This window comes from Natrix helvetica (assembly GCF_964273705.1).
Source record: "Natrix helvetica genome assembly, chromosome: 6".
NCBI classification, from domain to species: Eukaryota; Metazoa; Chordata; class Lepidosauria; order Squamata; family Natricidae; genus Natrix; species Natrix helvetica.
The window spans coordinates 48,823,238-48,850,283 of NC_138553.1; the positions used below are offsets into that span (position 1 = coordinate 48,823,238).

Consider the following 27,046-nt stretch of genomic DNA (forward strand, 5'->3'; position numbering starts at 1 on the left):
CAAAATTTGAAATATATGGCTGTAGCAGAAGGCAGTTTGTTCGTCGAAGGGCTGGAGAGCGGTAAAATAATGAGTGTCTGCAGGAGAGGGTAGGAAGGGGAAGAGAAAGAGAGGAGGAGGGGAGAGGTAAGGGAAGAAGGAAGGGAAAGGAGGAAGGAAGGAAGTAGAGAAGGGAGAGAGGGAGAAAAGAAAGGGAGAAGAAGGTGGTGTCAAAACAGGCAAGGGATGGTAAACAAAGCAACCCAAATGGAATATTATAATTCTATAAATGGAATGACGAATATATAAGAACCATGAATGTAAAAAAAGAATAATAACTATGTGAATGTATACCTATAATTGTATATAGAGAACAAAAAAAAACCTTTATATTAAAAAAAAATGAGAGTCTTCAGGCAACAGTGAAGCATGCAGAGGTTCCTTGAACGTTTGGAGCTGCATTTCTCCAAATCGAGTTGGAGATTTGGTCAGGATTAATGGTGTTCTCAATGCTGAGAAATACAGGCAGATACTTATCCATCATGCAATACCATCAGGGAGGCGTATGATTGGCCCCAAATTTATTCTGCAGCAGGACAACGACCCCAAGCATACAGCCAAAGTCATTAAGAACTATCTTCAGCGTAAAGAAGAACAAGAAGTACTGGAAGTGATGGCATGGCCCCCACAGAGCCCTGATCTCAACATCATCGAGTGTGTCTGGGATTACATGAAGAGACAGAAGGATGTGAGAAAGCCTACATCCACAGGAGATCTGTGGTTAGTTCTCCAAGATGTTTGGAACAACTTACCAGCCAAGTTCCTTCAAAAACCGTGTGCAAGTATACCTAGAAGAATTGCTGCTGTTTTGAAGGCAAAGGGTAGTCACACCAAATATTGATTTGATTTTGATTTTTCTTTTGTTCACTCACTTTGCATTTTGCAAATTGACAAAAATAAACAATAATTATTTATATTTCTGAAAGCATTCTTTACAGCATTTTTTCACACCTGCCTACAACTTTTGCACAGTACTGTACATATTTAATTGTAACATATATCTTCCTTTCTTTTTTAAAAGAGAAAAAAGAAGTATATATATGCAGTAACTATTTAAAAAAAAACCTGCCTATTTTTGGGTGAGATGTAGACCTGGTTACAGTTCCCAGCTATTCTCATCATTATATTTATATAATTATGCATCCTTACACACCCCAAATTTGTGATTCTGTCTTTGTAATCTCAATAATTTCCCATTGTAGGTATATTTCATGTTCCCTCTCCATTTTTCCATATCTTGGCTTAGGTTACCCTTAATTGTCTTTAAATAACAATCCTTACTGTTCAATGTTTATTACAATTCGCTTAATCTACTATATAGAATAACAAGCGGTACACATCTCACTTTGTTCATCTTAGGAGTTCTTTATGTATCCATGTTTCATATAGTTTAACCCATACTTAATTGTCCTTCCATTGTCATATTCAATAAATTAGCAACTCAGTTTAATTATCATGTATAAAAGTGAATCACATGCCTCTGCTTTACATTTTCCCCATAAGTTTCATATTTGTCCATATTCCATATACTTTAACCTTTATTTAATTATCTTTCCATTATCATATTCAATCAGTTAGCAACTCAAGCGAACCTATGGCACACGTGCCACAAGTGGCACACAGAGCCATTTGTCAGGGCACGCGAGGCGCTGCCCTGTCAGCTGGCCAGCGCGCATGCACGCGCTGGCCAGCTGAGTTCACCTTTTTAAAAGCTATTTTTCGCCTTCCCCAGGCTCCAGAGGCTTTATTAGGAGCCTGGGGAGGGCGAAAAGAGCCTCCCCCGCCCCCCCCCGGAGGCTTCAGGGACCGTCCCTGAAGCCTTCAGAACGCTTAAAACCACCCTCCGAGCAAACCGGAAGTGACTTCTGGATTGCTCGGAGGGTCGTTTTAAGCATTCCGAAGGCTTCAGGGACCGTCCGAGGCTTCCCTGATGCCTTCGGAGCGCTTAAAACGACCCTCCGAGCAACCCGGAAGTCACTTCTGGTTTGCTCGGAGGGTGGTTTTAAGCACTCCGAAGGCTTCAGGGAAGCCTCTGGACAGTCCCTGAAGCCTCCGGAGGGCCTCCGGGGAGTCGGGGGAGGCTCTTTTCGCCCTCCCCAGGCTCCTATAAAGCCCCTGGAGCATGGGGAGGGCAAAAAAATGTAAAAATGGGGGGGGTCCACGCGTTTTGCGCGCATGCGCACTGGGGGGGTTGCACATTGCATTATGGGTGCGGCACGCCCGCACTCGACCCCCCTGCGCTCCCCCCACTTGTGGCATGCAAGCCAAAAAAGGTTCGCCATCACTGGCATAGACCATAACACAGACAAAAGTTTTTGTTGCTGCCAAGGTTTAAAAAGCATGGGAAAAAGAAAGAAACGCTATGGCACCAGCCCGGGATGTCTCCCTCCAGTGAAAACAGCACAACAACCAAGAATTGAGGAGCACTTTGTGGGCAAGAAATCTGTAAGTAAAACTAACCTCCCCTCCATTTCCAACAATCTTGAGAGATTAGAATGGGACCTGCAAAGAAATTTGGCAAAACAGCAGCTACTAGACTTTCCTGATTTGGAGGGAGGGGGAACAAACTGAAAACCAGCTGTTCTCACAAACAACTAGTCCAATTACATCCTGTATGGAGTCTGAGTTAAAGGCTAAAAAGGTAAAGAGCAACAAGATAATTCAGAATATAGTGTCTTTACCTTGTGAAAATTCAACAGAGTTTATGGCAAAGCAATGCCTTCTCACAACGCAAACAGTGGTTTCAATATTTGAACAACTAATTGCCATCCAACATGATTTAGAGACATTAAAAAATGATATAGCTGTTTTTCTTCAAGCACAATATCGGGCCCCAGGCACCCTCACTAAAGTTTTTACAGCATACTTGGTTAACTCCCATATGCAGGATAAGGAAGAGGAAAAAGAGCAAAGAACCAGAAAAACAGTTAAAGAATCGGATAAAAAGTGGAAGTCCACTCAGAAAAAGTCCTTCCCCAGACAAGGCAACAAGAGGGAGATGTATTAATAGAGAAGTCTCACTGGAAGTCAGGAAAGCATCTCCCCCCAATTACAACAATCACATCGCTCACTACAAACACAACAGATTGCTCTTAGAATCCATATGAACAGACTTAATTATGGATGTTGGAATACCAAAAGTGCAATACTAAATTCCCTAAGCCAGCTTCTTCACTGTAACAGAAGGCAGATTGATCTTTCTGCTGTGGAGTGGCTCCCCGAGGCCACAGATTGGAAGTGGATTCTCTTGTCCTTCAAGCAGCCCACCATAGCACATATGCTATTTAAGATGAAGGCACATGTAGCCTCCTTTAAAATCTTTCCCATCAGTCTTCTGTGAGGAAAGGGTTACACCCTTAATTGTTAACATGCGATTTCCCAAGGTGTCTGTCTCCTCCTCATTTTCAACCTTGGGAAAGAGAGAAAAAGAAAGGGGGAGTCAGCCAGCCTTGTCCAGTGATGAGATACTTAACAGCACAGAAGCCGGCCTCATTAATGCTTTTCACGCTCTCCCCAGGAAAGAACAAGACAATATATCATTCAAGTTAGAAAATTTAAAGAAATCCTTATTGGTCACAATGAACACAGCAGAGCCGCTTATAGATCTGGTTTCCCCAATAATTGAGCCTCTCACTTCTCTCCCAGAGGACAAGGGATTGCATGGACAGGAGATCATGGAAAATAGAAGCCAAGATCCAAAGGGGGCATTAGAGGTCTCAGTAGAGATGGAAATGCTATCATCCTTATGTGAATATCCCATGACACCTTCAGCACCAAATCAAGAAACTGAGAGATGACCCACGTCAGAGCCACCATCTCAAAGAATGAAGCATGACCTAATAACTCCTTGCCCTACACCTAGAGAAGAGGCATCAGAATGGCAAACTCTGTTAGCTGGTGCTAAAACCTCTTACTCTGAACAAATTCCTCAGGAGTCTACACCGGACTTAGATGGGGCCCCCCTACTTTTAGAAAAGACCAATTCTGTGCATGACAACACCTAAATCCATTGCAACAACCCAACAACTTCCCTTTGTATAAATCAAGTTTCTTTATGAGCTGCAAAAGATTTCCCATTTTCCCTTACAATCTAGAATATAGCAGGCCGGTCTGTTCCATCAAAAGACCAATTCTTTTTTGACTATATATCACAATTTGACATCTTGGGCAAACCTGGGCCTCTGCAGAGATACAGTTAGATGGTTATTGGGCTAACTCAATCCTGGCTGTCCCAAGCAAGGTGGGTGGGAGAGCTAAAGGGGGTATTGTGATATTAGTTAATACATCCTTGCAATTTAAATGTGTATCACTGCCACCTTTCCAGCCGTGGGTTGTGACTACCTTACTCTTATTTAAACAGGTGCTTTTTAATACATATTCCTCCACTTAATAAGAATAATTTGATCAACGAGATTTGGGATGGCATAGAAGATTTTATTCTTGGCTGCTCAAATACCCCACAGCAGCAATAATTATAGGGGGGGAGGACTTAAATGCTAGGATGGGACCAAATGATCAAGCATTAATCAATTTAAGATCCACTATGATGAGAATGTACCAGGAGAACCCCTGCATTCCAGACAATTTAAAGACCCTAAAACAAATCGGGCACATTTGTGTGTAAGACAGATGACTGTACTTTTGGACCTTTGTATCCTTAATGGGTCCACATGGGCGACTACCCAGCAGAATATACTTATCGGGGAACAAGAAGAAAATCCACAGTTGATTACTGGATAATATCAGATGACCTCCTCAAGTTCTTACAGAAGATGGAGATAGACTCGCGACTGGAAAGCGATCATAATACAATACTCCTTACTCTCACATTGCACCAGAAATCTCTAAGGGCAGGCACAGCCTACCTACCTAGGTTAGAGAGCCAAAATACCCAGGTAAAAATTAAATGGAATGAGAAAAATTCAAAGGAAGTTACTAAATGGACGTTAGTTCCAGAAAAGAATGTTGGTCTTACCGGAACGTTTCTTTTCAGGGGGAGAGGGGGAGTGGTCATGTTTGGGTATTCTCAAAGCCTGATTGGTCCAAAGACTGAGAGTAAACTTCTTAAATACTCCTGCCTTCCCTTCTAACCCAGTTTCCTCGAAGGCGAACGACAGAACTTCAACAACAAACAACAAAAACAACCGAAAAGCACCCTCCCCCCAGGAAACCCCGGTCCTCCCCTTGGCCTAGACAACCTGGCCAGGGTGGGTGGTGACCACTCCCCCTCTCCCCCCCCAAAAAGAAAAGTTCAGGTAAGACCAACATTCTTTTTCCAGTGGAAAGAGGGAGTGGTCACGTGTGGGACATACCCAAGCTTAGTCCTAGGGAGGGATAGAACTAACAGCTAAGGCCCAAGGGGAGTATCAGCCACCGCCCTCTGCAGGACCCTCCGACCAAAAGAAGCATCCGCTGAGGCGAACGTATCCAGCCGATAGTGTTGGATGAACGGCGTTGGGACGCCCAAGTAGTGGCTCGGCAAATGTCCTCGAAAGGAGCCCTAGTAGCCCAAGCCGCCGTGGTCGCGGCACTCCTGGTGGAATGGGCCGTTATCCCCGAAGGAACTGGCCTCCCTGCCACCCCGTAGGCCTCCATGATGGACTGTCTCAGCCAACGGCCAATGGTGGCCGAAGACACCCTGGCCCCCAACGTTCCTGGTTGGAATGAAACAAATAAGGCTTCCGTTCAACAGATCTCCGCCGTCCGACGGAGATAAATACGCAAGGCTCGACGCACGTCCAGGCGGTGCCAGAGTCTCTCCCTATCGTTGGAGGGACCCGGACAGAAATCGGGCAGGATGATCTCCTGCGCCCTATGGAACGGGGTGTTCACTTTCGAGATGAAAGTAGGATCAAGACAAAGGACGACCCTATCCTGATGAAAATGGCAGAGATCATCTTTGGCCGAAAGAGCCCCCAGTTCCGAGATTCGCCGGGCCGAAGTCACCGCTACAAGAAAGGCTACCTTAAGGGATAAAAACCTCAGATGCACTGACTGAAGAGGCTCGAACGGGGGCCCCATCAGGGCTCTGAGAACCAGAGGAAGATCCCAGGTAGGGAACCGATGGACCGGGGGGGGGGCTGAGATTAGCTGCCCCCTTCAGGAAACATTTGATCAGGGGGACGTGAGAGAGAGAAGAGGACCTCACCCCACCCCCAAGACCGAAGAAAGAGCCGCCACCTGATGACGGAGAGTATTGTGTGACAGCCCATCGTCTAGGCCCTTCTGAAGAAACTCCAAGACATTCGGAATAGTGGCTTTGGCAGGGGAAATATTATGAGGGAGCACCACCGGACAAAGGCTGCCCAGATGGAGTTATAAACCTGGGTCGTTGATGGATGTCTAGCCGCCTCGATGGTGCGTATGACCCCGGAGGTCAAGTTAGCCCTCCTCAAGATCCGCTGTTCAAGAACCAGGCGGTCAGATGGAGCCACTGAGGTTCTGGGTGAACCAGGACCCCCTGCCGCAAGACCACCTCCTCCCGCTGAATCCTCCCCGGGGGAGCCACCAGCAACTGGACCAGATCCGCAAACCAGGGCCTCCTGGGCCAATAAGGGGCCACAACGATGACCCTCACCCCTTCTGTTACCAACTTCCTGAGGGTCCCTGGAATGAGAGGAATGGGGGAAAAGGCATAAAGAAGGCCCGGGGGCCACCTGCTCTGGAGAGCATCTGTGCCCTCCGCTGACCAGGACTGGAAGCGGGTGAAAAAGCGCGGGAGTTGAGAGTTTGTCGGTGAGGCGAAGAGGTCCACCAGCGGGGTGCTGAACCTCTGACAGATCTCCCGGAACAACAACAGGTGGAGCTGCCACTCGCCATTGTCCAGAGTTGCTCGACTCAGCCAGTCCGCCTGGTGGTAGGAAAGGCCGGAAATGTGTTCCAACACAAGAGACAGCAGATGCCGCTCTGCCCAGGCTCCCAGCCTCAGAGCCTCTAGCCAGAGGGCCCGAGAATGAGTCCCCCCTTGACAATTGATGTGGGCCTTGGTGGCCACATTGTCCGTCAGTAGAAGTATGTGATGGCCCTCCACTGAGGTCCAAAAGTGCTGCAGGGCCAGGCGGGCCGGTTTCAGCTCCAACCAATTTATATTGTGGGGGAGATCCGAAGTTGTCCACCTGCCCTGAGCCAATCGAGAGCACACTAGGCCCCCCCAACCGAACAGGCTTGCGTCCATAGTGACGGTCATCCTGTCCGGCTCCCAGAAGGAGCAGCCCTTCCGAATGGCTGGGGAAAGCCACCACCTGAGGGACGATCGGACCCCCGCCGGGAGCCGGTGGGTCCGAAGAGAATTGCTCATCCGTCCCCTCCCACTGAAGTGGTCGGAGGTGGAGTCTGGCTCACGGGACTATCCCTATACAAGAGACCATCTTGCCTAATAATTGTGACAACGTGAGAACTGAAACTGACCGACCTTTGTGAATGAGGTCTGCGAGCTGATGCAGACTCTCCTGTCGATCTTGAGACAGACGAACCCTCCATCCCACGGAGTCTATGACTGTATCCAGGTGCAGGATGTGTGTGGAGGGAAAGAGGTGACTCTTGGGGAAGTTCACCGAAAACCCCAGAGATTGCAGACTCCGGATGGTGAGACGGGGGTCCGCGACTGCCTGATGGAAGGACCTTGCCTGAATCAGGACATCGTCCAAGTAACATTGGAGCCTCACCGGAACGGAGCGCAGATGCGCCGCCAATGCCGCCAGCACTTTCGTAAATGTGCAGGTGGGCGAAGCCAACCTGAAGGGAAGAGCTCTGTACTGGTAATGGTGGTCCCCGTGCGAGAACTTCAGAAACCTGCAATGAGCTGACAAAATCGGGATGTGTAAGTAGGCCTCCGTAAGATCTACTGGCGCTAAGAAGTCTCCCTTCCGGATGCCCTGTAGAATGGACTTGAGGGAAGACATCTTGAAGCGCCTGTACACGAGGAAGCGGTTGAGAAGCTTGAGGTCCAGATTGCCCTCCAGCCCCCCGAACTCTTCGGAACCACAAACAGGTTGGAGTAGTGGCCCATGCCCCGTTCCCCGGGGGAACCGCCTCCACTGCCTGAATCTCCAGGAGATGGAATATTGCCTGCTCCATCAGGCGGCGGCGCTCCACACTCTGGGATGGAGGGAACGATCTGAAAAGGTTCGGTGGGAAAGAAATTCCAACCTTAGGCCGTGTCGAACCGTGGCTCTGACCCAAGTGTCTGACGTGATTTCGTCCCATTGATCCGCATAGAGAGACAGGCGGCCGCCTATGGGACGACTCGGGTTCGAGTCACTTCCCCCTACGGTAAGGGCGACCGCCTCGAAAGGGCCGTCGGGACTGGTGCTGGTACCGGTTTCTGTCCTGAAAGGAAGACCTGGATGACTGCCTATCCGACCTGAAAGAGAAGCGTTGGTTATGATCATAGTCAGGGGCCCTATATAACACCTCTCCTGCGCGAGCTGCACTGGCTTCCTGTGGCCTACCGGGTGCGCTTCAAGGTGTTAGTCACCATCTTTAAAGCGCTCCATGGCATAGGGCCTAGTTATCTGCGGGATCGTGTCCTGCCCCATACATCCCTGCGGCCCATTCGCTCACACAGAGAGGGCCTTCTCCGGGTGCCGTCCTCTAGAGACTGTCAGAGGGCGGTGCCCAGGAGTAGGTCCTTCTCTGTGGCAGGTCCCACCCTTTGGAACGACCTCCCCCCAGACATCAGGACAACAACCGATCTCCGCTCCTTCCGCAGTAAACTGAAGACCCACCTGTTTTGGCTAGCCGGCCTGGCGTAATCTCGACAACTGTTCCACCCCTTGGTTAATTTTAATTGTCAATGTTAGCTTTTAAACTTTTATTCTTATTGGGGTTTTAACTTCCCTGATTATTTATTTATTTTTACCTCCTCCTTTGTAGTCCGTAGACCGTTGCTTGTGTACGTCGCCCCGAGTCCCTGTGGGGAGAGGGGACGACTAATAAGTCTGATAAAATAAATAAATAAATAAATATGTCTGCCTGCAGTAAGGGTGAGACCTAGTCTCGGGCTTCTTAGCGTTAGAGGGGAGGACCTTCTTCTTATCTTTGTTTTCGACCAAGATGGGATCGAGAGCCTCCCAAAAAAGATTAGGACCTTTGAACGGGGCAGCCGCTAGATTCCACTTGGCCTTGTTATCCATTTGCCAGTTACGCAGCCACAAAAGCCTGCGGGAAGTAACCGAAGTGGCCAAGGCAATGGACGCAAACTTCAGTGTCTAGAGTAGTGCCTGCGGAAAATTGGGAAGCCGCCAAGATCTTAATCAGATCCTGATGAAGCTGATCATCCTGAATAGGAATGCGATCCTGGAGCTGACGGAGCCACATGACTGTGGCGTAGTTGAAATAAGAGGCCGAAGCCGCGGCCTTTATGGTCCAGTTGATTGCGTTGAAATTCTTCCTCAAGGTAAGCTCAGCGCACTTATCCTCCGGCTTCAACTTGTCCGCCGCATTGCCGGACACTACGGGCGAAGCGGAAACCAGAGTGGCCACCAGGATGTCAATGTTAGGTAACGGTATGGCCTGGGCAAAGGCCTGCTCAACATTATAGAAGCGGCGGTCATTACTTCCAGGGTTCGAGGAGTTAGAGGGACGGGCCCACTGGTTTGTCAGGACTTCCATAAACAAAGGAGGGGCTGGAATCTCCTTCTTGTTCGTGGCTGTGTTTGAGAACATGGCCATGTCAGGATCCCTAGGTGGGGGCACCGAGGGATCCCCAGTCCCAACCTTGGTAGTCTTCCTAGCCTTATTCAGAAGGGTCTTGAACATGGCAGGGGCAAAGAGACCCGAATTAGAGGGGGCCTCTGGAGGGGGTCACATCCTCGTCCTCCAAAAACCCCATGTCCTGGAGGTTCTCCTCTCCCGTGACTGAGGCTTCGCTAACCATGGATGGGGAGGACGCCCTGTACTACCCCTAACTAATCAGGTACCGATTCATGCCTGGGAAGAATATTTTAGAGCACTATATACAGACCCTGACTATGTAATCAAGGAGAGCCAAATTAGTTTGGACCAAACTCCTTATTGGCCCCATTACACCAGAAGAGATATCCCAGTTGATTGGAGCCGTCAAAGCTAATAAGGCACCTGGTGCTGATAATGTCACTGCCAGAAATAATCAAAGTGTACCCCAGTTGGTGGGCTCCACTTTTAGCATCTCTGTTTACATTTATAGATAAAAAGGCCATATGCCAAGAGAGTGGGGAGTAGCAATTTAAAAAGGTAATAGAAATGGCCTAGGCAATTATAGACCCATTAGTCTTCTGAGGGTTATTAGTAAACCGTATACAAAACATCTAAACTATAAACTTCAGGATTGGCTAATTTCAGGAGGGATAATCAAAGACAAACAAGCCGGTTTTAGAGAAGGAAGATCAACGGTGGATCATATCTTGGTACTCCACCATCTAGTACAAAAATACACATATTAAAAAATCATCTCTTTTTGTGGCCTTCCTTAATTTTAAGCAGGCCTTTGATTCAATATTTAAGAACACCCTCTGGGAGAAATTAAAATACACTATCGATAAACGCCTCCTTTTCCTCATACAAAAATTGTATGCCAATTCCACCTCGAAAGTGATGTGCAATCCTCAAGGGACTTTAACAAGTCCACTAGGGGTACAAAAAGAGGCACAGCAGGGTTGCATCCTGTCCTCCTCCCTTTTTAACTTCTTTATCAACCCTGATCGATCTCTTACAGAACCCTGATCGGCATCCTCTTAACCTAGCACAACGCAAAATTCCAATTCCCCTATATGCCGACGATGCCGCTATTATTTCACAAGCTCCTGTAGGACTGAAGAGAGCAATTAGGGCAACACTTGGCTATTGCAGGCAAAACAAGCTGGTCCTTAACGTTTGATAAATCAAAAATTTTAGTTTTTGCTAAAAGACCTAGCCAATACTCCTGGAAAATAGGACATAGTTTGGAACAGGTTAGAACATTTAGGTACCTTGGGGTTGTTTTCCACTGGCAAGGTACATGGAAGGCACACCTGGATCATACCTTGCAAACAGCCAATAAGTACTCAAATGCAATTAAACACTTCTTTTACACAGGCGGAGGGGCAGTTAGTACCTGCTGTTTTAAAACTTTTCGAGGCCAAAACATTGGCACAACTTCTATATGGGGCACAAACAGGAATCCTTGCAAAGAAAGACTTGCTAGAAACCATACAAACCAAATTCCTGTGAGCCATCTTAGCTGCAACCAAAGGAATTCCAAATGCCCAGCTAAGAATTGAGACAGGCATGCCTTAAATTCAGATAAGAGCCTGAAAGATGATCATTCATTGGCTTAAAATTCATTTCTTTCCAGAGGGACTGTCCCCACTAGTGTTGGATGACAACTTCTCCTCCCCTTGGAAACAGGCAATAGAATACAAGTAGGGCTCCTATAGGCTCTCACCGATAATCTTATTGTCCCTAGGCTTTGACCAAGCGAAGCAAGCAGTAATCAATAGAATGAAGGACATGGAGCTCCAAAAGAACTAAATAGGTTGCCTCTCCACAGTAGGGACAGAATCAAACAGGGTGTGTGGGAATGGGCAAGATATCTAAATGATCTGATCTTCCCAAAACAAAAAATAGCTTTCTTCAGAGCCAAATTTAACATTCTCCCTTCAGCACTCCTCCAGGGCAGGTATAGGAGAACACCAATAGCAGAACAGATATGTATATCTGGTAAAGGAGAAGTTGAAGATATCTCACGTTTTTATTGTACTGTGAGCTATACAGAGTGCATAGGTCAACATATATTCTCCCCTTACTAGAGAGATTGGGGGGGGGGAGACTATTTTTATGTAGGCTTTCTCCTCTGGGACTCACACCCGTCAACCACGCATGCAGTGGCAAAATTTTGTGTTGCTGCAATGTCCACAAGAAAAAAAATTGGTTACAGAATTATAGCTGTCATCTTGTACCAATTATGTGGAGATATCTCTAATCAATTTCTGGATCATTATATTTACTCCCATACTTAGCGGCTTTTCATCCACGTAAACCAGTTATATATAAATATATATATATATAACTAGGTGGGATGGTAATTGAGGTTCTTTAAATCCAATATTGCTCTCCACCCCACCCCACCCCACCTCTTAGGTACCAGGAAGAGAATGGAGTAAAATCCCCTTCTTTCCTGATTGACAGGTACCTGTTCTATGGCATTGATTTCCAGCAGATGTTGAATCTCCTGGTGCATGAGCTCCCTCTTGGTTGGGCAGGAGGGAGTGGGGCAATGGACGAAATTTCTTGGGGGACGAGTGACGAACTCCAAGGTGAGACCTTGCCTCACTGTCTGCAGAACCCAGGAGTCCTCCGTGGTCTGTTCCCATTGGGAGACAAATAGTTGGAGTCATCCTCCAATGTGAGGTAGCCCTTGGTGCTCACTTGCTTTTGCGAAAGGGCCTGTGGAAGGACCCTCTGCATTTTGGTCTGTGATAGGAGTATTGTTGCCTACCCCTATCCCAAAAGGACTGCCTGTCCTGGGACTGGTCAGATGATTGTGTGAATGGCCTATGGAATGTAGTGGTGTTAAACAAGGACTCGTTCGCTCAAAAGGACTGCTTCCTAAAATAGGGCAGGTTCTTGCATTCTTGTTTCTTGTTAAGAATAGGAAGGACCTTCCGCTTCTCCTTGGATTCGACTAAAATGGGGTCTAAGGCTTCCCCAGACAACTTAGTGCCCTTGAAGGGAGCAGAAGCAAACTTCCACTTTGACTTCATATCGGCTTGCCAATGGAGAAGCCAAAGAAGGCATTGTGATGTCACATTGGATGCCAGGGCCCTAGATGCGAATTTTGCCGCATTGAGAGAGGCATCAGCCGAATACTGAACAGCTGCTATAATTTTATTAACATCCTGACGGAGACAGGCATCGCCCACTGGTAACTTGGAATGCAGCTCGCGCAGCCAGAAAATGGAAGCCATGTTTAAAAAGGAGACGGAGGCAGACACAATGGCCCAGGCTGCCACCTGATGGGCCTTGTGGCAAGCCTTCTCCACCTTCTTATCCTCTACCTTGAGCCTCTCCATGAGGTCTGCAAGGAGAACAGAGGTGGTGGTGAGAGACGCCACTGGGGATCTACCAAGGATAATGTCAAAATATCCTCTAGGTTTGAGTAGAGTTTCTTGTCTTCAACACTAGGTGCGGTCAGGGAACCAGGCTGGACCCACTGCCGCTGCACCACCTCCATAAAAAGGCTAGGAACTGGAACTAGTTCCTGAGCGGGGGATTGCACTTGAACATGCTATCGTTGGGATTAGGAGTGACCAAGTCTGAGGAACTCTGGCCTGCCTGGGGCTTAGTATCCAGCTGGATAATGGCCTTTGCCTTATGCAAGATGGATTTTAAATGGTTTGGTTTGAAAAGCCCAGAGAAGGCAGGGGCATCTGGAGGAAGATCTTTGTCCTCCAAGAGCTTCTGCTCATCCTGCTCCTGCTCTTCCCATGCGGAAACCTCACCAACCACAGAGGATTCCAGGGAGGGATGTTGCACCCTGCGACTGTTATTCCCAGTTTCCTCCTTTCTGGGCCTGGTCTCCCTGAAGGCTGATCCCTCATATGAAGCCCCTCTGCTATGTCCTGGGACATAGCCCAGGTGAGAACCTTCTGCATTTGAGCGAATAACCTGGGTCCTTGATCCTCTCTGGGCCTACCTCCGGCCCTGGAACCTGAACCCGACACCCCCGGCCCTGCTAGGTGAGGGCTGGAATCCCCACTGGGTATCTCTACGATCTCCGGATCAGGCTCATATGCAGAGGAAGGTGCTGGGGAATCTGGGACAACCACAGAATTATCTGGGGACAGATCCTGTGGTTCCACCTCCTCCTCAATGACTCTTGAGGGGTCCAGATTGGGAGGAATGGGGGAGGGGACCTCAACCTGCATGCTAAGTGGCAGGGCTGCTTGCCTGGCCTGATGCTGGGCCTTCTCAAATTGTTTTTCAATAGGCCACTGGCGGCGCTTAGCATCCCTATCAAAAGCAGAGGTTGATTGATAGGAATGATTGGCCTTCCCTGCCGCCTTGCCCTTCCTTGCCTTCCTGCTCCTCCCTGTCTAGATCGGGGCCTGAGAGGGACTTGTCTACCGTGGCTGCTGACTTCCGGTTTCCTCGGAGGGTCGTTTTAAGCGCTCCGAAGACTTCAGGGAAGCCTCCGGATGGTCCCTGAAGCCTCCGGAGGGCCTCCGGGGGGACGGGGGAGACTCTTTTCGCCCTCACCAGGCTCCTATAAAGCCTCTGGAGCCTGGGGAGGGCGAAAAATGGCTTTTAAAATGGTGAATTCAGCTGGCCAGCACGCGCATGCGCGCTGGCCAGCTGACAGGGCAGCGCCTCGCATGCCCTGACAAATGGCCCCGCGTGCCGCCTGTGGCACGCCTGCCATAGGTTTGCCATCACTGCTCTAGAGGGTCATTTGGCGGCAGAGGTCTTGGTCTTCTTAGACCTAGTATGGGGTCTGGGCAACCTATCCTCTGAATCAAGGGCTCTGGCCGATGTAGATAGTCCTGCTGCATCATCGGGCCTGGTGTCTGCCACTTTAGATGCCTTGATGCCGCGTTTTACTCATGAACCCTGGATCAGCTTACTGGCTGTTCCCTCCGACCTCCAGAGCTCTGCTGCTGATAGGAGATGACGGCTCATGCTCTGTAGATGTCTGCGGCTGCCAAAAAGGCTTCCCATGACTCGAGGGAAAGCCAGCTCCACGTGGAAGGATCACTAAAATGGCTGCCGCCTGTGCTGCAATCTGATCAAGCTGTGCCTTGTTCAGAAAAGCCAAGATATTGAGATCATTCCCGATGAACGGGCTATTACCAGCCTCTAGATGCGGAAACCTTCTTCCTTCTCTGCCAGAGTTTTGAAGCTCTTTCACCTCCGATTCAGAGGCTCTTCAGACTCCACGTGGCCAATGGAGCTGGAAAATGGTCAATGGTGGTGCTCCGAATTAGGTGGCAATGCTACATAGCCGCTTTAAAGTGCCAAACAGCCTGCTATTTTGGTAGGAAGGATGAATTTAGAATAAGCCAATTTAGAAGAAATTTTAAAAGAAACCCAATTTGAATAGAATTGTCCCAGGAATAGGATCCAGTCAGGAGCCAAGAATTAACTATCCCTCTTGGACCAGACTGAGTTGAAACTGGGGCCAAAGAGAGTCAGAGGCGTGGCTAAAAATATGACTCCATCTCTGGGCCAATTAGGACATAATAATCCCATTCCTGGGCCCTCCTGCAGTATAACCTGGAGAATGGACGAGACTGTAGAATGAAACCTCAATTTAATGGAGCAATTGGGGAAATAGTAGATTCCATTTATCCACTAAATCTGGGGCAATGTCATTATATAAATAGTATAAATTGTGTAGTTTGTTTTATGATGTCATTATGAAAAATAAAAATAGAAATTTCAGCCATTGTATCAAAAGTCTATTTCATTAAAGTTACCTGTTGAGATTTCATTTCATACATGTTCTTTATTATTTATTCATTATGTATATATAATTTTTACCATATGCAAAAATTTATATTTTTCTACTATTTTAAAACCTGAAAAATGCTGAATCTTTTAAATGTTCCTCTTAAGGTAAAGTTAAAATCTTTCAGCAATTACTTTTGTTCCCTTTTCTGTATACCTTTCAAAGTCACTGATCACATCTGAGAGTATTATTTCAAGTATGGCTATAGCGTGGATTTGAATAAAGGCATTGATTCTATCAATTTTTTACATATTTCCAACTTTTTGAAAACATCATTTGAGGAGTTCAATAAACACAGAACAAGATTTTCTGATGAATAACTTCATTTCTAGATCATACTGTGTAAAACCTGGATCCATTAATCTTCAGTGCCCGATTCCCTGTAACTTACCTACATTAATCTTCAAGTTTTAAAAAAGTTTTCCATAGAATTGGATTGTTGATATTGCTTAAAAATAACATTGCATAAACTTTTTAGTATGTTGTGTACTTCTGAGATTCATCAAGGTATCTTGTTTTATCAGTATGATTTAATTGCATTTACTGCAAAGCAGCTGATTCAATTAAGATATATTCAAAGCATTGTCTCTCGAAAGTTTTAAAACAGCTGTTAGGAAGTAGCAGATTCAATATATTAATCTCTTACCTGGCCCAGTAATATCTTTCCAGTAAGATATTTTACTCCCATTTTCAAACTGAGGTTAATACAAGGTGACTTTCTAAGGCAATTTTAGGTTCAAATTTAACCCCCAACCTATTGTTTACATATGGCTACCATGTTTCAAGACTAGGAAAAACAAATCCTGTTTATTATTCCATGTTTATGTCTGAAACATTTATTATAGCTTAGGTCCTGCCACCACTTTAGACAGGTTTCGCACACACTAACTCTCCAAATAAACATGAAATATATGTTATTCCAAGATTATGAAAAGATCCTTTCCTTGCCATAAAAAAATTCTTCAACAGTTTTTCTATCTATATAAAATATCTGATAAGGATTAACATCAGAATCTCTCTTAAAATATATATTGAATTAGAGGTTATTCATTTTAGTATCTTTCTTCCCCCCCCCCCCCTCTCTCTCACACACAGTCTTCCTTTGTATGTAAGCTGTAAGTGAGCAAATTATTTCACTAACTCCGGAAAAAGGCTATCAGGAAACACAGCAAGCAGAACTTGTTCTTAAGAGTATGTGGAATAATAATTGCTGTTGTTTTTTTTCAATTCCAGATTAAAAGGCTTTCATCTTCTTTAAACTGCAATTTCCTTATTTGCATGCTGAGGAAATACATCACAAGGAAATGCTGTTGCTCCACCCTTCCTTCAAGAAAAAAATAAGAATTAATGGTTGCTCGTTACAAACTTCACTGTTGTGTCAAAACACACAACCTGTCATGGTTTCTGACTGAAAAAAATGCTGTTTCTATAACACAGCTATTTACCAAAGTAAGAAACATTAGAGGATTATTTTTAAGTAAATTATGTTCAATAATTGAAAATGGTAACAGAGGCTTCCTAACAGAAGCTTAAAATTAAATGTGTACTTTTTCAGATTTTTTCTAATATTATTTCAATAACAAACATTACTTTGAATTAAACTGAATTGAATAGTTACATATAAACAATTAAAACACAAAAGAAATTTATGTGTTCCAGTGAGAATATTTTCTTACTTTTACAGGATTATAATGCTCAGATTCTTAACATATGGCTTCATTTACTTTCCCAGTCTTACAACACATGGCTAAGGGGAATTTTGTCATTTAATATTCTCATTTTATTTGGAGAAGACAAATATTCATTTGGCTATATGTTGTTTTACTCTATTTCCATCTTATTGAACAATAGGAATACAAAAATAGTAAATCTCTCTTAAATCTAGTTTCAAAAATCATATAATAGTTGCAAATCATTCCCAAGCATTGTACATGTTCTCTCCATATACTGTATGTCTTTTTTTCTTTTAAGTTTGCAATTTTTTACTATTGTAAGAAATCAGTAGCATGTTAGGAAAAATAGGGTATCAGGAAAGTAATTTCCAGGTTGTTTAAAAAAAATGTTAATCACAATCTGTAATTAGTGAAAAATTATAAAAATAACCAATTATTTATAGTGCAATTTAGAAAGGTGTTATAAAATCACACTTTTTGGTATGCACGGGATTATAGCCTGAATCCATTATTTAAACAACTTCAGAGACACCTGTTTATTAATTTAGTTTGACATGAAGTATATTTACATGAGAATTCTCTGGCTGGCATTTCATTATCTGTAATTAGTGAAAAATTGCAGAAATAATAAAGTATTTATGATGCAATTTAAAAATGAAATTAAGGTAGTATATCTAAAAGCACATAAGGTGTTCCTACAAGCACAATGAAAAACTCAAAAGCTTGTTTTTCTTCTGTAGTATGATTTTTATTTTGTTTCTAGTAAAATAACGTAGTTGTTATAAGAACTCACATAATCCATATTTTTCATGAAAGTTTCTTAAATCCTGAAAACGTAAGTGATTGTGTACATACAGTCTCATATGAAATATCCCCTCTCCCTGCAGAATTTGTCAACATCTGCCATTAATCAATGGATATGAAGATAGAATATATAATTTAGTTAATATTAATTCTCCAATAAAAATATTACATATTTAAGTTCCTAAATCACAACCAAATCTAACCTGCTTAAAGACTATCTCTACAGTACTGTATTCATCCTTTCCTTGAACTGTTTACTATCCCCCCAAAATAACTGCAAGAATAACTAAGCAAATAATTATGCAGGTTTAACAACTGATACAGAAATTTGCTTTTCTACTACTCCCTACTCTTTCTTTCATTTTCTTAAGCCTTCAGATACTATTAATCTACCTTGCAAGTTTTTGAGCTGATGTATCAGCCAAAAATGGAAGAGATCACAACATAACATTACATTCTAACCAGAATTATCACACAAAAATAAGTACAATTTTAATTTAACAAAAACTTGTTTATCATACCGTCATATAATTCTATGATGCTACTTACACAGTTAACACACTACACATTAAAGGACAGGAAATAGAATATACGTGGAATATTGGAACACAGTCATTATTGCCTACTTACACTAAGATTATTTTTTTCTATCATATCCGAAAAATAACTAGCAATATCATGCTTTCTTAATGAATTACCGTACATATTTCAGCTGTCAAAGCTCTGGATATGCCCAAACAAGTTATATATGTTTCAACTATGAAACATAATGTTCTGTATCTCCTCTGGGCCATGCTCTTCTGGCCTAGAGGATTTATGTCTGGAAATTGTCAAAGAACACTCCCTCACTCCCAACTAGATGGTCCAGTGGAAGGATGGAATGTTGCTTTTTTCTCTGATGAGTTTTTCACAGCCCTATGAAATAAGCAAAAAATAAACCCCAACTCCAACCATTGTAGTGCTATGTCCACACAGGTAAAGATATACTGGAAAACTGCTACCAACTGATTTACATTTGCTGCTTCCTCTGAAATCAAGCATTAAAATGCCCCTTTTCTCTTAAAAAGGAATATGCAAGCAGACATAACGGTTAATATGAATAAAATACATTAGTCTATGCCAAACCCTGAGTTTACCAGGTACCTTAAACACATAGAAATAATTTGCTTTTCAAATAAAAGACACTAAAACAACAATCCACAAACTGAATTATAATGTCAATTCGAAAGAAATGTTTAGGATAGATTGATAGAATAGCCATAAATGCAGGTCAGTTTCTGAGTTCCCAAAATGCAGTCCTGTGACTATAGGGATGCACGACCATCAGAACTTTAGAACCAGGAAGGGTCCATCATAATTTAAATGGTCACTAAGCAACCTGTCAAAAGTCAAACACTATCTGTAGTAATGGAGGAAACAAATAGCATTCACATAAGAGAGCAGCTGTTAACCTGTCAGCAAAATTATTCCTTTAAATAAAGAAAATATTTGATTTATAAGAACAATTTTCAAATTAAAAGTCACAACTAACCCCTTCCTATGGAACAATGCAACAATCTTTCAGGTTCGTATCCTGAACAAAGGGACCATCTGCATTAATGCCAAGGATAATATAAGATTGATTCTGAATATTTAAGCCAACCTGTATACATATAACACTCCCTACAGCACTACTCATCTCATTTAAGTTTCACTGGATGGTTCACAAAAACCGTGAAAAAATTGTATTAAAAACAGAGTTAAAAATTTAAGAGTTACAAAGTTTAAAAACAGTTTAAAATGTCAATAGAATCAATCATTTTGTCATACAACTTCCTATGGCCATTTTAGCTTCTGAAATGAGCTTTAATTTTTTTCCAGGCCAAATGCTTATAGGTCAGAAAGATGATTATAACTTGAGCAGGATTCCATTAAAAACAAATTAGAATGAAAATATGAAAATATTTCAGAAGTTAATTAAAAGTGCACAAAACTGAAAACTTCCACTTTTCAGATATTCATTGACATATGTTTTGATTAAAATAGATATATTTTAATTACACTTAATACATAATTATTTTATTCTGAATTTCATGCCAATTCTAAAAGAACATAAAAGAATTACTTAGCCATTTATTATTGAACTAAAAACCAACTACTATCAAGTTCATTCTGTCTTCTTTCTCATATTACACTAAGAGCTAGAAGTAGAAACATATGGTTCAGCTATATAATTTTGCCAGAATTTTGTGGCATTAATAACAGTTCCATAAACTTTTTGTTCTTAAATCTTTTAAGACTTAAATGTTGATCCTCCTTAATGCCATGCCTTGTCTGTCTCTGATAGATCTGTGATACGCCTCCATATCTGACATCTGCTTTTCCCAAACTACTATTTATGGTACCCAAAACTCTTGTCCTGAGTAGACACAGAGCAAGTTCTTATGTCATTGTAAGCCACAATGTGGCTAATCTGGAAAGAAAGATGCTATTACACATTTTCAGATCATGCAAGTGCCTAATTCATTCCAGATCAGTCCAGTTCAGACTTTAACACAGGGACCTCCAAATACCTTGGTTGGTAGACAACTTTGGAATGTTGACCTAACAGCTATTATAAATACATACAAATGCATGCAAATGTCTTCTTTGAGGATAAAACATTACAGAGAACACAATAATGGTCTGTTTATTCTTGAACCTGCTACAGATGATGCTCTTCTGGTATTAAAGCAGTTTTAGATGTTTCGAACATGATGTACCAAATAAAGCAGGACCATTCTGGGGGCATATTACCTTAAGATATCTATAACTATTTCCAGTTCACAAGATTTACTTCCAGAAAATCGATGAACTATCTTTGGAATCATATGATCTAGACCAGGGTCCCCAACCCCTGGTCCATGGATGAGCACCAGACTGTGGCATGCCAGAAATCAGGGCACTCAAACAAGCGAAGCCCAGTCCGCGGGATGCTGGCAGCATGCAAAACCTCTTCCCTCCAGTCCACAGAAAAACCTCTCTCAACAGAACTGGTCCCTGGTGTGCAAAAGATTGGGAGCCGCTGATCTAAGTAAGTTCAGATAGTCCACAAGCATGAATTGGGTTAGAGTTCTCCAGAATCTTTAATTCACATAAGTGTGTTTTATACAAACCTACCAGGAACTAAGCAGAATTCTGGGCTGCCGCAACTTACATTTTAAAAATCTAAAATTAATTACATAAATTTGTAACTTAACAATTACCAAAGTAAGGGTCAAGCGACACATTGCTGTCTACAAGCATCAGGTTGTAAATCCAGGTTTATCCAAACCAGCATACTGTAATAGTATATGGCAGTGTTGGCAAACCTTTTTGGCATCAAGTACTGAAACAAGAGCACGCACTGGGAAGGTGATCTTCCTGTTTCTGGTGCACACATGTGTACCAGCCACCTGCTCTTCTGGTTTCCGGCACTTCCACGCGTGTGAAGACCAGCTGGCTGGCGTGCCAAAACCCAAAAGAGCAACGGGCGACGGCTCTGTTGTGCCACTTCCGGCACCTGTGCCATAGGTTCACCATCACGGGTATATGGGAATAACCTTGGGAGACAGGAAGAAGAACTTCAGCCAGGGGAATGGACACTTAGCCTGCATAAAGAATGTGGACCAGGCAAAACATCAGAAGGCACCTTCCATCGTTTCTTAGGCTATAAAGACAATATGAACATATGTACTTGCAGACTTGCAAAATTCTGTTAACGCAGCCATACAATAAAGTACAATGGATTTGTGCAGACATTCTTCCTGCGCCACCTCATAAGACTGACACATACTATACAAACCAAAGTCAATTAAACCTGTGAATAATCCCACAAGACATTCAAATCCATTTTTAGTCCTCCAGAGGCTTCGGGGACCCACTTCGGTTTGCTCGTAGAGTCGGTTGAACCCCTCCAGAGGCTTCAGGGAAGCCTCTTGAAGGTCCCTGAAGCCTCCAGAGGGCTTAAACCAACTCTATAAGCAAACCAGAAGTCCGTTCCCCCCGAACTTCCGGTTTGCCCATAAGGCTGTTTTTTTTGCACTCCGGAGGCTTCAGGGAGGCTCCTGAAGCCTCCAGAGGGCCTACAGGGGGGGGGGAGATGCTCTTTTCGCCCTCTCCAGGCTCCTATAAAGCCTCTTGAGCCTGGGGAGGGTGAAAAATGGCTTTAAAAAAGGCTGAACTCAGCTGACAGGGCAACACCTCGCATGCCCTGACAAATGGCTGCAGTGCCATAGGTTCGCCATCCCGGCTCTAGACTCTTCTTAAAAACATCTAGTGATGCACCACAATTTCTGCAAGCAAGCTGTTCCACTGGTTAATTGCCCTCACTGTTAGGAAGTTTATCCTTAATTCCAGATTGCTTCTCTCTTTGATTAGTTTCCAACTATTGTTTCTTGTCCTGCCCTCTGGTGTTTTGGAGAATAATTTGACCCTCTCTTTTTTGTGCCTGCCTCTCGTTCTGTTTCTCCGGGCGGCTGGAGATGTTTCCAGCGAACTCTTGCCAGCCTCAGCCCTGCCCACGATGCCAGGCAACCTTGCAGCTGAGAGCCCCTCTTTTCTGCAGCTCACCTTGTGGGTCTGGAGCAGGTGGTGACCACGGTTTGCACTCTGTCAGGCCTAGAGCTTGGGTCTTGCTCAAGCTGCTGCTACAATAAGGCAGAAAACTATGTGGCAAGTCGAAATCAGCTCCTCCCCTCTATCTGGCTGCTGAGCCTGTTGTTGCTGGCCTCACGGAGCCTCTTCACCCTCCTGGCTGCACTACTCTCAGCAGCCCGGCTAGGCTAATCCTGCCTGACATGGGGCAACTTGGCCCAGATCTCCAGAACATCCCCCCTGCCCTGGCCTACCAAGTCCTTCGCCAGTTATCACAGTATCCTGTGCGAGCTCTATGGCGGCCCTGCAGCGGGATGGAGGAGGGAGTGTGAGATTGCCCTTCCTCCTTTGTACTCCAAAACCCTGTCTTCCCTGCCCAAGCCCCCTACTTTCTGAAAGAGTTTTCCTCATCATGCCCGTTTCCTATCTCTCTCCCTCTCCAGCATCTCAAGCTTAATCAAACTGTGATGGAGGGTTGAGTTGGGTTTCCTGTTAGCAGTGTTAAAAATTAACATTTCTGAAATTACCTGTGGTCTCTTTCAGAAAGTAATCTGCAGGTGGGGGGAAAGGAGGGTTCGAGGCACGTGGGGCACATTGCTTGGCCTGCTGCTGCCTTTGCAGCCACAATCAGCTGCAAAAAGCCACAACGCTTGCTGGAGGCAGTAGCCTGAGTGGCACTTACAAAGCAGCTGTTTCGTGGATGGTAGGATGGCCCTTCGGGAAGCTGGTGTTGAAACGTGAAGGACCACTCGCCCCAACCCCCCGCCTCATACTGGTACATGGGGGGGGGGATTAAGACCTCCTTGAAAATAAGGCCAGAGCTTATTTCAGAGGTCAAAAGAAAATAAGACAGGGTCTTATTTTCAGGGAAACAGGTAGCTATAAATTTATTTGCTTCTCGTTGTTCGCAGATCTGTTTTGTTTTGTTTTTATTATCTTTTCCAAGATCTTCAAGTTGGGTTGCTTATAATATATAGAATACAAGTTGTTTACTTTTCTTTCTTTTAATTCATAACTTACACTGTTCCTTCTTGCCTTCCCTCTCCTCCCTATCCCTACCCTTCCTTTTTCTTTCTACCGGTATCACCTTCAGGTCACTTTTCACTCCTGGAGAGAGTCCCTGCAGTTTTCTTGGAAAGATTTTGGAAGTGCTTTGTCATTGCCTGCTTCCTAGAGCTAAATTTTTGCTCGAGAATGGAATAGAACTCACAATCTCCAAGTTTCTAACTGATGCCTTAACCATTATGCCAAACGAGCACTTTTGCAACTGACGTAGCTTGATCATTTATTATAGGTTAATTTAAGTTTAATATTCTTAAAAGATAAGTAGGTAAAACACAAAGACAATACATTATTTTCTTTAGAAAATAGAAACCTCTTGAAACAATCAAAGTTCATCACAATTCACCAGATACCTCTAGAGACCACCCATCAGGATATGACACATTCTTCTTCCCATAGTTCACAAATGCAACAAATATGTGGTGGTTATGCTACATCAACTGGAAACATGCAATCCTTGACTTACGACCACAATTGAACTCAAAATTTCTGTTGCTAAGTAAGACATTTGTTAAATGAGTTTTATCCAATTTCTTGTCACAGTTGTTAAATGAATCACAATTGTTAGTCCCATGTTTTTTAAGTGAATCTTGCTTCCCCATTGATTTTGCTTGTCAGAAGGTTGCAAAAGATGGTCACATGGCCTTGGGACACTGCAATTGTCATAAGTAGGAATCAATTGCCAAGCATCTGAATGTAAATCATGTAACCATGGGGCTGCTGCAATGGTCCTAAGTGTGAAAAAACGGTCCTAAGTAATTTTTTTCAATGCCGTTGTAATTTTGAATGGTCACTTAACACACTTACCTACATTGAATCTTCAAGATGTATTAGTGTTGATAGATTGGTTTTTTATGAATGTATCCAATAATCTTTGAAAGTCATTCATTAAAATTATATATATGGGCTTGTACTATATCCCAAAATTACCATATTTTTCAGAGTATAAGATACACCCCTTTCTCCCCTAAAAGAGGGTGAAAATTTGGGTGCTTCTTATACAGAATATGACCCCGCCCGCCGGGCCCCACCCTTTGGCCTCCCAGCAATTTATCTCCTTGCAGCAAAGGCTGTGGCAATCCCTACAGCCTGAAACAGCTGATCATGAGGAAGCCCCCTTAAACTGAAGTTTTAGTAGAAGAGTACCTGGATGACTTTCAGCGAGTAAAACTCTTTCAGCCTTAAGATACAGACAATAGCAAGCCTCTTCCAAAAATCTTATCAAGAAAACTGCCAGGAGCCAACACTGATTTCAAGGGATACATGGCACGCGCACACACACACACAAATTTAATATTGAAAACTTTAATGAAAATTACAATACTTGTAAAAACTCTGTTTTGTCATTACTTTTATTATAACTGTTTAATAAAAAGAAAACCCATATTATCATGTCTTATGATAATGAATTTTACTGGTTAATTATAGGCTGTACTTTTTTGTGTGTTTTAAATCTGCTTCATATCAGCATCATTGGATAATTTTTGTTTTGAAACAGGAAAACATCTCCATGTCCACTTTTTCCATATCATTCAGCATTGTTTCCACTTCAATAAAGATCCTTTCTCAGGCCTTTTTAAGTCACAAATGTTCTACTTTTTAAAAGTAAATCAGAGCCTTCACTCCTCTAATAATTTTAGTTGCCCCTTACGCACTTTTCCTACTCTATGGTAACTTATTCCAAGCGTGGTAGCCACAATTATACACAATATTCCAAATAGCAGAGATTTGCATAAACGGCACAACCATGTTTTTTTCGATTTCTTTCTTAAAATGACGAGATGGAACTCACATCGAAAGGAAATACATGGCGGACACGTAAACATAAGCGACTCAACTTACTTCGGTTACACGTCTTTATAAACTTGTATTTTCCATAATCGGTATACCCCCCAGTGACTCTGGGGGTATACAGTACCCGCTTAAAAAAAACCGCTGAAACTACTGTACACGAGGGTCACGGCTACAAGACCACGCGGTTCCGTAGGAGCAGCCGAATTCAGAGGACCACCTTTTGACACCCGACGGGGAGAATGTTTGTCCGGGGCTCGTTCTGAGAAGCCTCACAAGGAAGTGGATCCGCTGAAATCTATTTTTGGCAAGTCTGGAGAGCCAGATCAATCTCGTTTTTGAACCGTTTCAACGGCTGAGCTACAGAGGGAGCGAGACTGGAGCTATTTAGCAAAAGCAAAAAAATTAAAAAAAAAAACCCACCTAGGTGTCTCACTATGTTTCCCCCGAGACTCCCGGGGAATTCACACGGATCCTTGGTAGAATTTATAAAGGGAGGAAGGGAACCGTGCGAGCATCCCAGAGCGAGCTCTGGATAAGTGCTAGCCCCGGAGCTGGAAACAGCACGTGGGACTGCCGAGGAAGGCGCGGCCTGCAACGGGTCAGACCAGGGAAGGGCGCTTGGTCTGGACCTCGGCCCGAAGATTCCCGCCCAGCTGGCACCCCGGAAGCTACCTCGAGGGAGGCCGACAGTCGCTTACTTGCAGGTTTGCCTTGGCTTGGCCGAAGGGTTTCCTGAAGAAAGAGGTGCGAGCCGTGAAGAAAAACTCCTCGGACTCCGATTCTTCCCAACTGCTGTAGCCACTACTCATGCTGCTAGTCCAAGTCATGGACGCCCCCCGTCGCCGTTTCTGCAGGGGCCCGGAGGCGTCCCCGCCGCCACATGGGGATCCGCCGGTGCGAGGCTCGGAGGCGGCGATTCCTCTCACGACGCCCTGCGGTCACTTCGCCCTCCAGCCTACGCGCGAGTGGACCCGCCCTGTCGGAGGCGGCACCGTTTACCCCTCCCCAAGCGGCCGAGGGGAGGCGGTCTCGGAGCTGCCCTTGGCCACCTGTGTGCGCGGCTGGCGCGCCTTCTCGCTCGCTTCCTCTTTTCCTGTTGAACTGGATCGACGGGCGATCTTACCCTGCCCAGCAGGTGACCTAAGCGGGATTTCGTTTCCATGCAACTATTTAATGCTCCTTGAAAACCACTTTAGCTTAAGGCTACTTAGCGGACTTTGTCAGAGACTTAATAGAAGCATCATATGGGGTGATACATTTGAATGCAATGCCAAAACCCTTGAGCAGATGACAGATATACTGCATTCTCGAGTTTTATTTCCTAATGTCAGACCATCCCAGCTCCTTGAGAAAAGGAGATAACGTTATTAGGTAACACAACTCAGCTTTTGACTTTAAAAAGAACTCAAATTTTTATAAGAATTTATAAATATTCTTGTCTCTGCAAAGATCTGCAAACAGAAATCCCAACCACAAATTTCAACTCAAAAGTACTACAAAATAGTTGAACTTACCGAAAAGCAACCTAATTATCCATTCAAGATATTTATTCTGAAACACACCTCAGCGAGCTATTTACTTTTTGTTTCCCATAGCCTTCAGTAAATAAAGTCTAATG

The 27,046-nt window shown here is 44.2% G+C and overlaps 1 protein-coding gene across 2 annotated transcripts in view; it reads right to left on the reverse strand.

Moving 5' to 3' along the window:
- RASSF3 (Ras association domain family member 3) overlaps positions 1 to 26,783 on the reverse strand; it is a 55,176-nt gene extending 28,393 nt beyond the window's left edge. The window contains exon 1 of one of the 2 annotated variants that reach the window (XM_081956998.1): positions 26,127 to 26,783. In XM_081956998.1, the coding sequence (XP_081813124.1) occupies positions 26,127 to 26,255 (129 nt within the window). In that variant the 5' untranslated portion in view covers positions 26,256 to 26,783. Of the gene's footprint in view, positions 1 to 16,148; positions 16,289 to 26,126 lie in introns of those variants that run through there. The other variant, XM_081956999.1, reaches the window with a different exon arrangement.
- Positions 26,784 to 27,046: the final 263 nt, after the last annotated feature.